This window comes from Aegilops tauschii, chromosome 3 (assembly GCF_002575655.3).
Source record: "Aegilops tauschii subsp. strangulata cultivar AL8/78 chromosome 3, Aet v6.0, whole genome shotgun sequence".
NCBI lineage: Eukaryota > Viridiplantae > Streptophyta > Magnoliopsida > Poales > Poaceae > Aegilops > Aegilops tauschii.
Window position 1 is genome coordinate 188814287 of NC_053037.3, and position 14896 is coordinate 188829182.

Genomic DNA, 14896 nt, shown 5'->3' on the forward strand with positions numbered 1-14896 from the left:
CTAGGCGCTGCATATGTCTGTAACTAGCCAAACTTCTATTGCTTTCTGGATAGCTACAGACATATGCAGCGCCTAGCCTGGAGGCGCCGCACTCTACAGTGCAACGCCTAGCACGCAGGCGCTGCACTATAGAGTGTGGCGCCTCCGTGCTAGGCGCTGCATATGTCTGTAACTAGCCATACTTCTGTTTTTTTTCTGGATAGGTACAGACATGTGCAGCGCCTAGCCTGGAGGCGCCGCACTCTAGAGTGCAACGCCTAGCACGCAGGCGCTGCACTATAGAGTGTGGCGCCTCCAAGCTAGGCGCTGCATATGTCTGTAACTACCCATACTTCTGTTGCTTTTCTGGATAGCTACAGACATGTGCAGCGCCTTGCTTGGAGGCGCCGCACTCTAGAGTGCAACGCCTAGCCCGCAGGCGCTGCACTATAGAGTGTGGCGCCTCCGAGCTAGGCGCTGCACATGTCTGTAGGTATCCAGCAAGCAACAGAAGGTATGCCTCCAGTTTCAGGCAAAAATTTTGCTAAGTGTTTGTGCAGCGCCTAGCACGGAGGCGCCACACTATACAGTGCAGCGCCTAGCCTCCAGGCGCTGCACTGTATAGTGTGGCGCCTCCTAGCTAGGCGCTGCACTGGTCTATAGCTATGCAGCCAGAACAGAAGGTACTTTACAGTTTGAGGCACTTGGACTTGGACTTAGTGAATTTTTTAGCTATCCAGAGAGCCACAGCAGCTAGGCGCCACATGGTAGATTGCAGCGCCCAAGTACTTCACGACACATAGTAGTTCATAACACATAGTACTTCACGACACATAGTAGTTCTTATAACCAAATCAAGGAGGAGACATAGTAGTTCACCGCACATAGTAGTTCACACAACCAAATCGAGGAGGAGACATAGTAGTTCACGGCACATAGTAGTTCACAACCAAATCACATTGGAGACATAGTAGTTCACAACCAAATCGAAGAGGAGACATAGCTCTATTGCGTAGAGCAAGGCCCCTTTCCCTTCTTCTTCTTCCTCTCTTCTTCCTCTTCCTCCTCCCTTTTTCTTATGAGGTGAGCCTCCTTAACCACCCTCTCCATGAATATCTGATTGTCCCTCTTTTCTTTTTCAGCTGCAATTGCCCAAAGCTTCATGGTTCTTTCTTCAAAATCCTGTTGACGCTTCTTCTGTGCCTCCTCAACTTTCCTCATCAATGCTTGCTCCCTAGCGCGCATCGCATTTGCCGCACTCTGTTTTCGCTTCCTCTCCTTCTCAAGCTCCTCTTCCTTCTTCTTCTTTAGCTTGGCTGCACCCTCCTCTCTAAGCTTCTTCGCAGCCTTCTCCCACCATCCGGCCATCTCATCTTCGCCATCCTCCTTCATCGTTGGTTTGTTGGGTTGGGAAGCCGCCATACCTACAATGAGTGGAACATAATGGTTAGTAAGGACAACAAGAACAAATGGAAGCACATATGAAAAAGAAGAACATATGAAAAAACAAGAACATATGATACATTATAGTTAGTGAGGAACATACGGAAATGGTCCATCTAGGTATCCAAACATTCCTCTATAACGAACTTGCGCTTGTCCATCACCACGGCCAAGTCCACCACCAAGGCCAAGACCATCACCAAGGCCGAGACCATCACCACGGCCATTACCACCACGTCGAGCTCTTCCACCACCACGGCCGAGACCACCACCACCACCTCTACCACCACCACGGCCTCTTGTAAGTCCAAGTTGCCGACCTCTTTGTTGCCTAGATCCTCTTTGGCTAACACTTGGTTGGCTAGGCACTTGTTGGCTACCACTTGGTTGCCTTGGCACTTGTTGGCTACCACTAGGTTGGCTAACACTTGGTTGGCTAGGCACTTGTTGGCTACCACTTGGTTGCCTTGGCACTTGTTGGCTACCACTAGGTTGGCTAACCCTTGGTTGGCTAGGCACTTGTTGGCTACCACTTGGTTGGCTTGGCACTTGTTGGCTACCACTAGGTTGGCTACCACTAGGTTGGCTACCACTAGGTTGGCTCCCTTGTGTAGCTCCATGTTGGCTTGTGCTTGCATCATTTTTCTTGGACCTTTTCCTTGGTTTGGTACATTTTCTTTTGTTGTGGCCATGACCTTTGCACTCCCCACAACGGGAGCTCTCACGAGGCTCTTGGAATTGGTCGTTGCCCGCTTCGCGGCGCCCACCATGGCCCCATCCGTCCATGTCGCCTCTAAGACGCTTTGTCTTACGTCTACCCCGTTTAACAACCTTCAACTCCGGATCCGGCCATAGTTGAACTCCATGATACTCCGGCCATTGTGATTGGTCAAAGTATGGGTGAAAGCGGGGAGCCCATGTTTTCTTGACCGTCATGATTGAGAACTCCGACTCCCTCACGGTGCGTGGGTGATTGATGTCCACATTCCTAACGCGGCCGGCGGCATACAAATGTGAGCATGGGAGATGAAGCAACAATGGCCTCCCGCAAGAGCAATCACCTTGTGTTAACGACACCTTGAAAGCCCGACCTCCATGTTGCCGGTCATCATTTGTGGTTCCTCCTGGCTCTTTCACTTCGTACTTCCACTCTTCATTGTCATATAATATAGCTTCTTCTGAGTCCGCCTTCCGTGATTGAAATAGCAACCATTCATCAACTTTGGGTGGGAACTTGTACTTGTACTTCCGTGGGTTCTCACCCGCTATCTGTGCATCGGTTTCCATCGAGTACTTTACAAAGTACGCATTCATCTTGTCAAATGTGTATTGAACTATTGCCGTCACGGGTAATCCACGTGCACCTTTGAGCACCCTATTGAAGCATTCGGCCATATTGCTTGTCATTTGACCGTATCTCCGGCCATCTTCATCAAAAGCACGTGCCCACTTGTTCTGGTATTGAATGTGCCTATTGAGAAACTCTTGACCCCCGGGATCAAGTTTTTTGTGTGCGAGCAATTTGTTGTACAAAGTGGCGAAGCGCTTATCGGAGAAAGCGAGACAACAATCTTGAAGATCATCGGCCAACTCCTTAAGGCCACATGCCCTATAGAAGTTCGAACAGAAGTGCCTCATGCACCAGCGATGGTGCAACGGAGCATGCCCGGGAATGTCAATCTCCACGGCGTTAAGAATTCCTTGATTCCGATCCGATATGACACAAATTTCCCTTTGAGCGGGTAACACCTTCGTCCTCAAAAAATGCAGAAACCACTCCCAGTTGTCATTGTTTTCCACCTCAACCAAAGCAAAATGCCAATGGCAACACCCGGTTATTGGCATCACTTGCTATCGCAACCAACAAGGTGCCCTTGTATTGTCCGGTCAAGAACGTGCCATCAATTGCGATGACCAGCCTACAATGTTCGAAAGCCCTCACACATTGCTCGAACGCCCAAAAAGCACGGCCAAATACTCTGACTTTCCTTCCTTCATGAACCGTTGTTTGGTGCCCATGAGGCTCGACCACATGAACCATGCCCGGGTTTGTCGCGGCCATGGCTAACAACAACCTAGGGATTCGGTTGTATGCTTCCTCCCATGTACCATACAACATCTTAAATGCGGCTTGCTTCGCCTTCCATGCCTTGCCGTATTTCACCTTGTAATGAAAGATGGCTTTCACAAGGTCAATGACATGTTGGACGCTCATTGTTGGAAGTGTGGATATTGAGTTGGAGAGCCTGTAAGCGATGAACTCGGACGTGAGTTGTTTGTGGCCTTCGGACACAATCTTGCCATCCACCCTTTTGCCTTGGCACATGTGAGTTGGCACACAACTCACTACATGCCAAGTAGGACCTCCTTTCCATGGTCTTGCACGCACAATCCACGGACAACCGCCACGGCGTCTTGCCACTCCTTGTTGGACCTCCTTTCCACGACCTCTACCACCACCACGGCCTCTTGTAAGTCCAAGTTGGACCTCCTTTTCATCTTCACATGCACATGCAACCGTGTAGCGCACATTGACGTCCGAGTGCACCACCTTGTGTGGACGATAATGCGTAACCGAGTAGTTGTCGAGCCACATCTTCAAATCCAACAAGCTGTCGAACTTAGAACCTTTAGCAATCCGGTTCTTGTCATCTACCAAATCACGGTGAGAGGTTGGCCTAACCCCAAGAGGTACACATTGGCCACCATCTACCACGGCTTCATCCGCGAGACTAACATCCTTGAACAATGTAGTCCGATGATCCCAACCAAATACCTTCTCGAAAGCTTCGGCCTCCTTCACCGTGAACCCCTCCGCATCAACTTGTTCATCGGGACCATCGTCATCCGAGTCCGATGCATATGCACGGGAAAAAGGGATGGAATGGTCCATTGTCTCTTGCAAATGATATTTGTCGAGATCACCCACATTGTTGTCATGGAGATCAACTTCATTGTCATCGTCCGCATACTCATCATTGTCCTCTTGCAAAGATTCATCTTGGTTGTTTCTATACGGGCTCAATGTTGGCCTCACTTCTTGGGTCAAAATCAACAATTTCATCTCGCTTCAAGGATGGGGGGCTACTAGCAACCAAAGGGGAGGGGTTCCGGTTCAAGTCCAAATGCAAACTTGAATCAACCTTCTTCGTTGCAAATAACTCAAGAGCCTTCTCTAGTGATTCGGCCACCGTCTCCTTGTATGCAACCCAACGTTGCTCCGAGTTTACACGCATTGTCTTCCAACGGATGTGCATTCCAAAACCAACATTATGCCTTCCCTCCAACTCAATGATATGACTAGGGTCCATCCAATTCAAATCTTTCCTAACTTGTTGCAAGAGCTCCGCATAGCTAGGACTACTATCAAACACCATGTCAAACTCATCCGGGTCCGGTTCTTTATTGCCTTTCAAAAAGGCGTCTTTGTCCCCATGATGAACAAACACACATGTTCTTCCCATCCCTATAAGCAATGAACACAAGGTAACATTGCTTCCATGAGTACTAATCCATGGATTAACACCGAATACAAACCCTAATATATATATGAAATAACAACCCTAACCCTAACCATAACCCTAACCCTAACCATAACCATAACCCTAACCATAACCCTAGCCCTAAACCTAACCCTAGCACCAACATAAGAACACCCTTAAGAATAACCCTAGCATACTAACAAAGCCTAATCATAGATATTGGCAAACAAACATCTCACATCTTCATGCAAATCTCTAGATCCAAACAAAACTAGGGTTTCCCCAAACTACCAACAAATGAGCAATGGGAGAACTTTACTTCGATCAAAAAAAGGGGATCAGAGATTATTACCTTGAGGGAGGGTTTGACTTCGAAATCCACGGACAAATTCTTCAAATTGCAAGATTTGGAAGAAGATTTGAGACGGGGGGAGAGTGGGAGAGGGGGCAAAGCTCGGGGAGAGAGTGAGAGAGTGTGTGGTTGGGGGGGAGTGGGGGAGGGGGGCCCAGCCAAGTGGCTGGATAAGTCACAGTGTAGCGCCTAGCGGCTAGGCGCTGCACATTACACGTGTAGCGCCTAGCGGCTAGGCGCTGCACATCACAGGTGCAACGCCTAGCTCGGAGGCGTTGCACTGCTGGGTGCGGGCCCATGGGCTGCCACGGTGGACAGAGGTGCAACGCCCCGGAGCTAGGCGCTGCACCGTAGGGTGTGGCGCCGGCGTGGCGGGCGCTACACAAAAGGGTTAGGGATGTGAAATAGTTTCGCACCCAGTTCATTCTGTGAATTTATTTCGTTTCCAGGTCAAAATTGTCAAATTTGCCGCTGAAGCTTATGTGCAATGACAGGTTGAAATTTCTGCTGGATATGCCCCAAATTTTTGTGCTTGTTGTTCTCTATCTATCTTAGCTGGAAAGATTATTTTGTCCCTAGCTTGTACTGGAATAGTAGGATCTAATTGGGGAGCCGGAGAGAAAGGATCCCCTGGCGTGGACTAGCTCGCCTGCTCATGGAATCGGTGGACGCACGTCTGCATCGTGATATGGGCCGCCGCAGGTACTGTCGGATGTATATGGGCTAACTGTTGAAAAAATGATATCGTTTGGTCGTATAGGTTACCGGCGGACCCACGCCCACAGCGGACGGCCGTTTCTGCAGGACGGCATCTCGGTCCTGTACCATCCATGTGAACTGTAACGAGCTCCAACTGGGTTGATGCGGCGATCTCATGGACGGTGCTCCTTTAATACACGGAGGCCGCGGTGGCCTCCCCTCCACCCGTGTTCGAAAATCAAACAGATATGCATCCGAGTGCTGGAGTGTCACCATTCATGGATTCAGCTTGCTCGTACTTACAAGTTATAACTCGCACGGCCATACCCGCTCATACCCCAGCAGAAGATTCTGAAACCATTGTCAGTACAAGAGTCTCTGCAGAAACGCATCCTCACCCTTCGAGGTCGCACAGATTAACACTGATTCGAAGACGGGGGCAAGCTGTTTATTTATCCAAATTCCAGGCAAACTGAAACAAACGTACTCGTGCACGAAACAACACAGCAGCCCTATCAATATATGTGAATAACAGATTTGTGTCCACCTATCCACGTTACGCACGCACAAATGCTCCTCTGAAAAATGTAAATGTTCAGACTCACAGGAAAACATTGTCTTAATGGGGTTACACACATACAGATCAACCAAAGACAACAACATGGTTCTGTTACACCCACAGACACAGTTGTTACACTAGACAACATCATTCGATTTCTGCATACACTGCTAAGCCCTCACACCTGTAGGAAAAAAATGAAGTTCATACACTGAGAACATTGGACCCAACGATGGAGAAGCCTAAGCGTGCAGGAAGAGACCATCCACGTTGCCATTTAGCTACAACATGCAGTACTTCGGATAGCTGCACGTGTTCTTCCGATGGCGGCTGACGCTACAGTTTGAACATTAGGATTCCTTCCTTGGTCTCACAGGGGGGTCACCCCTCTGAGGACAAGTTGTACAGTTGTACTCTTGTGACCTGGTTGTCGACATAGACTGCAGAACCACGTACACTTGCTCATGCCACACTTAGCTGTGCCTGTCGCTTTTGCCACAGCATTGCACTTCTTCGATTGCTCACCGCGATCATCATATGGAGGCAAACCCTGCTGTTTGTGGGACAACCTGCCTTCCGTTTACGTTCTGGACCTGATAATCCTATCAAATTGCCCACTCCACTCCCTTCAGCATCGCTTCTATACCTACAGGCCGGTGCATGCCCATTACTCATTTCTATACCCTTGCCTTTCACATCTTGAATCCTGTATTATATCCCCATACCGTCACGCACAACCGCTATAGGCATTAGCTTCTGAACTACTGCCTTGAGGAGCTCCATTGTCGCCTTGTATGCTGTTGTGTTTGCATCTCCAAGTCGTACACCTCAATAGTGTTAGCGTGTGTGTGTGTGATCTGGCAGCACATCTCTTGCATCCCTGGTCCACCTCTTTAGAATGTTCTTCTTTGATACTTCGGTTAAGCCTGGGAAATCAAGTACCTAGCAGCATAGAAGATTGTCAGGTGTCTGTAATCTATCATCTTTGACAAATCCAAAAAAATAAAATAAAATGCAGCGACTTCTGCAAGCTTATTACCTTAACCGCATGGTAGCAGAGCACCAGTGTGTTCAAAATTACCGCACTCACATGCAATCTCTGCCCCATTTACAAGAACCCCCACTTCATAGACAACTTTGCACTATTTGTCATGCTTCTTAGGGTGGTACCGGTGCACCAAGAACCTCATGCCTTTCTCAACCTCCTCCACCTTGTACTGTCCGGCATCGTACAAGACTACACCAAATTTCTCGAACATAGCCTGGTGTAGGTATTGCTAGCGTGCATTTCCAGTGGGGTGTTCGCCCGCATCACTAGTGCAGCCTGAATACAAAATACTTCGATCAGCAAGTCCGTACAAACATACAGCAACAAACTATCATAACACCTGGTCAGAACAACTAAAGGGTTGAAAAACTAACTTATTTTTTTTTGTCCGCCTCTCTTCATAGTTCTCGCTTGCCTATCAATCAAAAAGCAACCGCATGTACTAGAGGAAAAACAGATGCATGGGGCAGCTAGCCGGAACATATCCTTTTAACAAGTGGTTGGCACTCTCACTGCATTGTGTACTTGTCATCTCTGCGCAAAATTTCCCCTTGAAGTATGGCTTCACGCACTTGGTTCGCACCTCATAAATCCGTGTAAGGTAGGGGACTAGGGGTCTTTGAATCATGTGTGCCCACTTCCGTATTAACTTCTTTTTTATGAATGCGCGCTGTCAGCATATCGGCTCGTACCAGCATTCATGAATCAGCCTGGGAATGGTGCGGCTCGTAATGGATATTTGGGTTTTGTTTCCGATTTGGTTCTGTTCGAATCGCTGTAAAACGGCCTGATAAGAAAGCGATTTGGTTTGGTGTGGGTTGAGCTATAAAACAGGTTGGACTAGCTTGGTTTGGTCCCAAACCACACTTAGTGAATCGGTTTGAACCCATGGGTTCAACCCACACACCCCTGGCCACCGGCCTAACCACTATGGCTGCACTAGCTCGACCAAAAAGAACTCCTTGCGCTAAGGGTTGCACTTTCACCGGCGCTCCATACGTTAGCCAAGAGAAAATAAAGCCCGAGTACTAGGGCATGTCTGATTTATACCTAACTTTACCATAACTAAGCTTAGGCAAACTGTGGCTGCCAAAAAAGTGTGGCGAACAAAATGGCATGAGGCATGAGCATGGGTTGGTATTAGGTTGATCGGTTGGTTTCGAACAGAAGTATAATATGGTTGGTGCGGTTTGGGTTTCAGAGTTTGACGAGCGAGTTGGATTGGTACGGGTTATGAGATGATTTTTTTGATTAGGTGTGGATTTCCCCCATTCCCATGTTGACTCGTGAATCATGCTTAATAAGCAACATCAGCATCACAATCTACACTTCATCACCGTGATGCCAACAAATGCATTCTGTGTCATTTTATCTGAGGGGAACTTTGTACCTTTTGTCCAGCCAGGGCCTGCAGGTCGTCGAGCCCCGTTGACTGCTCTGAGAACAGGCGGCGCTTCCCCACCTCCCTAGTGCTGGACTCGGCTGCTCCATCCAGCAGATCTAGCACCGTATGCGCCGCTTGCGTGTACTTGTCGCCGCCAATTGCCGGCAGCAGGAACCTGTCCAAACAAGGCAAATCCCTGAGAAACTCTCACACCCAATGAGAACAATCCAGGAAAACAATTGACGACAAAAAGGAATACATGTCACCTGATCTGAGAGGAACTCAAATCCATCCCCCGCCGCCGCCGTGGCCTCCCCGCCGTGCAGCGCAAAGCAGCTGAATGAATGGCGTCTTCGAGAACCGCATCCACTGGAGGAGGGTGGTTAATTTTTGCCTGTTTTCTTTTTCGAGTGCCACGGCAACGCCGTTTGCACACGTCGGCAAAGGGGAGACGGTACATCCTGCACGGTGGCAAAGGGGATCAAAGTTGTCTCCGACTGCAGGAATCACGACAGTTTCAGTCTTCATCTCAATGTTTTCTCCAGGGCACTTATCTTGCCAACACAGGGTGGACGTTCAAGAGGTGCATGCCCAACACGGACCCTGTGTAATTCAGAAAGAAATCGCTCTCACGCAATCAAAAAGACTTTGATTCATCAACAGAGAAATGCATCTATATACCTCTTTGTCCAGCCCGGGGCCTGAGGATCGTCCTTGCCAGTTGACTGCTCTGAGTTGGGCGCTGACAAGCTAAGTCCCTCACAACTGCTGTTCAAATCTAATTGTACTGCAGGGCAGCATCATCCACATCACCAGTGCTGGACTGGGCGGATGTGCAGATCAGAGTTTGGGGGGGTTCAGCGTCAAGTATAGACTCGCCGCCGCCAAGATCCGGCGGAGGGACCTATGCCAAAAGAAGGGAGTCGAGTACTAAGGTTGCGCGTCGAATCACAACGGCCAGCAGTACGCACCACGAGTGGGAGATAAGGAAGTTACTCCCTCCGTTCCACTTTGGGTCATCTATTTTGAAATGAAGGGATATCTGTCAACGGGATCTGACAGAAACTCGAAGCCATCGCCTCCCACCTCCGCCGTCGCCATGGCTTCCACTTGCTTTTGCCTCCTGTGGCGGCCTAAGGGATAACTCTTTTTTTCGCCTACAGGTATCAGGTGGGGTGGGGTGGAGTCTCGGTGCCATATATGCTTATCCGTTGCCGTTTTGTGTGACGGACAAAAACGTGTTAATCCTTATGGACCAGTATAGTTGTGTCCTGTACTGTGGGAACATGTGCCGTGACAGCATCGTCATATCAAACGGCGGCCTAGCGTATACCACTGTTCCACAGTCTGTAGCCTGCTCCTACCCTCTATGCTCGCATTCAATGCGCGGCACCACTCGTCCTTGTTCGATTCGTAGGCGCAACGGGAGCAGGCGAGCTCGTCCGCTACATCGCCGCTCTTGGCGATGCCTGCCTTTTTATGTGTGCGCGCTTGGGGACTCTAGCGAGCAAACATTTCCTGGTTATACACATTCTTTTATGTTTGTGGCATTTTTGATAATTGGCTGGTGTTTTGATATTACTCTTTCAAATTGGTGCTTTGGCACTGAAAATGTTTTGACTGTCATTTTCTCAAATCCTCTTTGTTACCTACACGTGCATCAATGCCCATTTTTCTCCAAGAAAAACATGAATTTAGGCTATTTTTTTATTCTGATAAATTAGTTATGTGTAAAAATAGGAAGAAACCCGGTTTTGCCATTTATCAATTTCCTACTTTACAAATGGCGTGAGTCGATGCTTGAGAGGAGTGAAACCATGTGTCCGCAACGGGTAGGCCGCCGCTCCGCCGGTGAGAGGAGGTTCGCTGGTGCAGGGTAGGGGAGGTGGTAGCCTTTCGTTTTAACTCCCCTCAGATGAGACGGAGCCCAAACTCGAGCTAGAGGGGAGGAAGAAACTTGACTTGGGTGGGGGAGGCCAGTGTCAGGTTGTACAGATCATGTGAGGAAGAAAGCGGAAGGTGGACGAGGATCCTGCGGCCGTTGGATTGAAATCCAATGATCCTGCAGTCCATAGGGACAATCATAATCATACAGGCTAGACTTCTACGGTTTTAGCCATTACGATCTTGTGGTAGACCAACTCTTGTAATACTCATATTCATCAAGATCAATCAAGCAGGAAGTAGGGTATTACCTCCATAGAGAGGGCCCGAACCTGGGTAAACATCGTGTCCCCTGTCTCCCGTTACCATCGACCTTAGACGCACAGTTCGGGACCCCCTACCCGAGATCCGCCGGTTTTGACACCGACATTGGTGCTTTCATTGAGAGTTCCGCTGCGTCGTATTCAAGAGGTTCGATGGCCCCGTCAATCATCTAGAACAATGCTGTCCAGGGGGAAGTTTTTCTCCCCGGACAGATCTTCGTATTTGGCGGCTTCGCACCGCGGGCCAACTCACTTGGCCATCTAGAGCAGATCGACAGCTACGCCCTGGCCATCAAGTCAGGTTTGGAAGCTTGAACTATGTTGCCGATACCCGCGGAGACTTGATCTTCGACGGATTCGAGCCAACGGCAACCGCTCCCTGCCACCGCGATGTGCATGACCTAAATCTATCATCGGACTATACCCAGGAGATAACACCTGTAAGTGCTCCGGCCCTAGATCCGGAGCAGATCGTGCCATTCGAGGACGGGAAGCTCAACCTCGCCACGGGAGCCACAGACTCAGCGGCGCTGGAGCCGCACACAGACCCAACCTCGAGCATGACCTGCGTCACCGGAACCTCGGATTCGTCTCCGGCCACAGGTTCCGAACTACGCGCGCCCGCGTCCGTCGAGCCCGATCAGGCGTCGGTCGTCAAATTCAGCGCCGCGGACATCTTCCGGCACTCAGCTTTAGGCGATGTGCTGAACTCATTAAAACCCCTCTCCTTAGCAGGGGACTCACAGCCGAATTATATCCGGTTCGAACTAGGGGTTGATGACGGGGAATTTCGCTTCCCACCCACCTCCCACTTCATAGCCATTGTCGAGGACTTAACCAACATGCTCGATTACAGCTCTGAAGACATCGACGGTATGGACGACGATGCCAGAGAAGAGGAGGCCCAAAACCCGCCGTTTACCGGACGCTGGACGACCACTTCCTCGTATGACGTGTACATGGTGGATACACCCAAAGAGAATAGCGGTGACGACAAGGAAGACTCAATCGAGGATAAACCTCTTGAGATACAGCCAAAGCGCCAACGTCAGTGGCGCCGCTCCAAGTCACGCCGTGGAAAAGACAGCAATACCAGCACAGGAGAAAACAATACTCCGGACGATGCCGAAGACAATGAAGACCCCGTCGAGCCAACTTCCGAACAGGACGAACGGGAAGACGGGCAAGTTAGCCCTGATGAACAAGCCATAAACGAAGACTCGGAGGACAATAATTATCTTCCGCTCTCCGAGGACGAGGTGAGCCTCGGCAACGAGGATTTTATCGTGCCTGAGGAACCTCTCGAGCAGGAGCACTTCAAGCGCCGGCTAATAGCCACTGCAAGGAGCCTGAAAAAGAAGTAGCAGCAGTAGCTTCAAGCTGATCAAGACCCACTCAACGATAGGTGGACTCATGTCCTGGCAGCCGAGGAATACAGCCTCGAGCGCCCGACCAAAAGTTATCCGAAGCGAAAATTGTTACCTCAATTTGACGACGAGGCGCTGGAGCCTGTACCGTCAGCGCGTAATGCGGCTGACCGACCACCACGTGGCCGGGATAAAGCGGCAACCCAAGCCAAACACCAGCCCATACCACCCCGCCGTAAAGGCAGAGGCATAACTGCTCGGGGTTGTACATATGACCTGCGGCAGGACTTGGACAGTAGAGGAGGTCAGAACAGATCGATCTATGGATCTCGGGGGCGTGCCCTGACACACGACAACAGCTATCTAGCCGGACACAACAATCATAATCACGTCCGGGCCGAGAACTGTAGACGAACTCCATCCGAGCTACGTCGGGACGTGGCCCGATACAGAGGCGCCGCACACCCCTTTGCTTCACTGACGAGGTAATGGAGCACGAATTCCCAGAAGGGTTTAAACCCGTAAACATCGAATCATATGATGGGACAATATAACCCGCGGTATGGATCGAGAATTTTTGTCTCCATATTCATATGGCCCGCGGTGATGATCTCCATGCCATCAGATACCTCCCACTAAAACTCAAAGGACCAGCTCGACACTGGTTGAACAATCTGCCCGAAAACTCCATTGGCAGCTAGGAAGACTTGGAAGAAGCCTTCCTTGAGAACGTCCAAGGTACATATGTTCGACCTCCGGATGCCGACGACTTAAGTCACATAATTCAACAGCCCAGAGAGTCAGCCAGGAAATACGACTGTCCGGATCATCGATTGTCCGGATGGGGCTGAGGGTATGTACCAGTAGCTATGTGTTTGATCTCTCTCTCTCTCTCTCTCTCGTGTTCTTGAGGTGATACGATCTTGATGTATCGCGGGCTTTGCTATTATAGTTGGATCTTATGATGCTTCTCCCCCTCTACTCTCTTGTAATGGATTGAGTTTTCCCTTGAAGTTATCTTATCGGATTGAGTCTTTAAGGATTTGAGAACACTTGATGTATGTCTTGCATGTGCGTATCTGTGGTGACAATGGGATATCACGTGATCCACTTGATGTATGTTTTGGTGATCAACTTGCTGGTTCCATAACATTGTGAACTTATGCATAGGGGTTGGCACACGTTTTCGTCCTGACTCTCCGGTAGAAACTTTGGGGCACTCTCTGAAGTTCTTTGTGTTGGTTGAATAGATGAATCTGAGATTGTGTGATGCATATCGTATAATCATACCCATGGATACTTGAGGTGACATTGGAGTATCTAGGTGACATTATGGTTTTGGTTGATTTGTGTCTTAAGGTGTTATTCTATTACGAACTCTTGAATAGATTGATCCGAAAGAATAACTTTGATGTGGTTTCGTACCCTACAATAATCTCTTTGTTTGTTCTCCTCTATTAGTGACTTTGGAGTGACTCTTTGTTGCATGTTGAGGGATAGTTATATGATCCAATTATGTTATTGTTGTTGAGAGAACTTGCACTAGCGAAAGTATGAACCCTAGGCCTTGTTTCAACGCATTGCAATACCGTTTACGCTCACTTTTACCATTAGTTACCTTGCTGTTTTTATATTTTCAGATTACAAAAACCTATATCTACCATCCATATTGCACTTGTATCACCATCTCTTCGCCTAACTAGTGCACCTATACAATTTACCATTGTATTGGGTGTGTTGGGGACACAAGAGACTCTTTATTATTTGGTTGCAGGGTTGTTTGAGAGAGACCATCTTCATCCTACGCCTCCCACGGATTGATAAATCTTAGGTCATCCACTTGAGGGAAATTTGCTACTGCCCTACAAACCTCTGCACTTGGAGGCCCAACAACGTCTACAAGAAGAAGGTCGCGTAGTAGACATCAAGCTCTTTCTGGCGCTGTTGCCGGGGAGGTGAGTGCTTGGAGGTATATCTTTAGATCTTGCAATTGAATCTTTTTGTTTCTTGTTTTATCACTAGTTTAGTTTATAAAAGAAAACTAAAAAAAATGGAATTGAGTTTGCCTCATATGCTTCATCTTTTTAACATCTTTCGTGAGTATGATGGAAAGGAAAATTGTGCTCAAGTACTAGAAGAAGAATGCATTAAAATGTTTGGCACTAAATCTTTGAATGATGAGCATGATTGCAATGTTGTTAGTATCAACTCCTTGAATATCCATGGTACTAATGATGATTGCACTAGTCATGATGAAAATATCTCTTATAAGCATGTCGATTTTTGTGGAGTGCATAGAGTTTGCAAATACATACCAAAAAGGGAAGATAGATTTTGTAAGAGGCACAAGTACTTAGAGACTAAATGGTTGCAAGA

At 48.6% G+C, this 14896-nt stretch overlaps 1 protein-coding gene across 1 annotated transcript; it reads right to left on the reverse strand.

Annotated features, from left to right (window-relative positions):
- Positions 1–6526: 6526 nt before the first annotated feature.
- LOC109767892 (uncharacterized) lies at positions 6527–10118 on the reverse strand. Its single transcript, XM_073510261.1, has 5 exons — positions 9628–10118; positions 9213–9549; positions 8953–9121; positions 7554–7838; positions 6527–7456 (listed from the first exon to the last, which is right to left on the reverse strand). The coding sequence occupies exons 2-4, from the start codon at positions 9404–9406 to the stop codon at positions 7752–7754; spliced, it is 450 nt and encodes a 149-aa protein (XP_073366362.1). The 5' UTR covers positions 9407–9549; positions 9628–10118; the 3' UTR covers positions 6527–7456; positions 7554–7751.
- Positions 10119–14896: the final 4778 nt, after the last annotated feature.

Bases quoted from the DNA above. Each gene is read 5' to 3' on its own strand.
- LOC109767892 (XM_073510261.1), bottom strand. From the start codon at position 9,406: ATGTACCGTCTCCCCTTTGCCGACGTGTGCAAACGGCGTTGCCGTGGC. The intron at 9,122-9,212 runs GTGACATGTATT...TTGTTTGGACAG, and splicing joins TTGAGTTCCTCTCAGATCAG to GTTCCTGCTGCCGGCAATTG. The intron at 7,839-8,952 runs GTACAAAGTTCC...TTTTGTATTCAG, and splicing joins AGGCCCTGGCTGGACAAAAG to GCTGCACTAGTGATGCGGGC.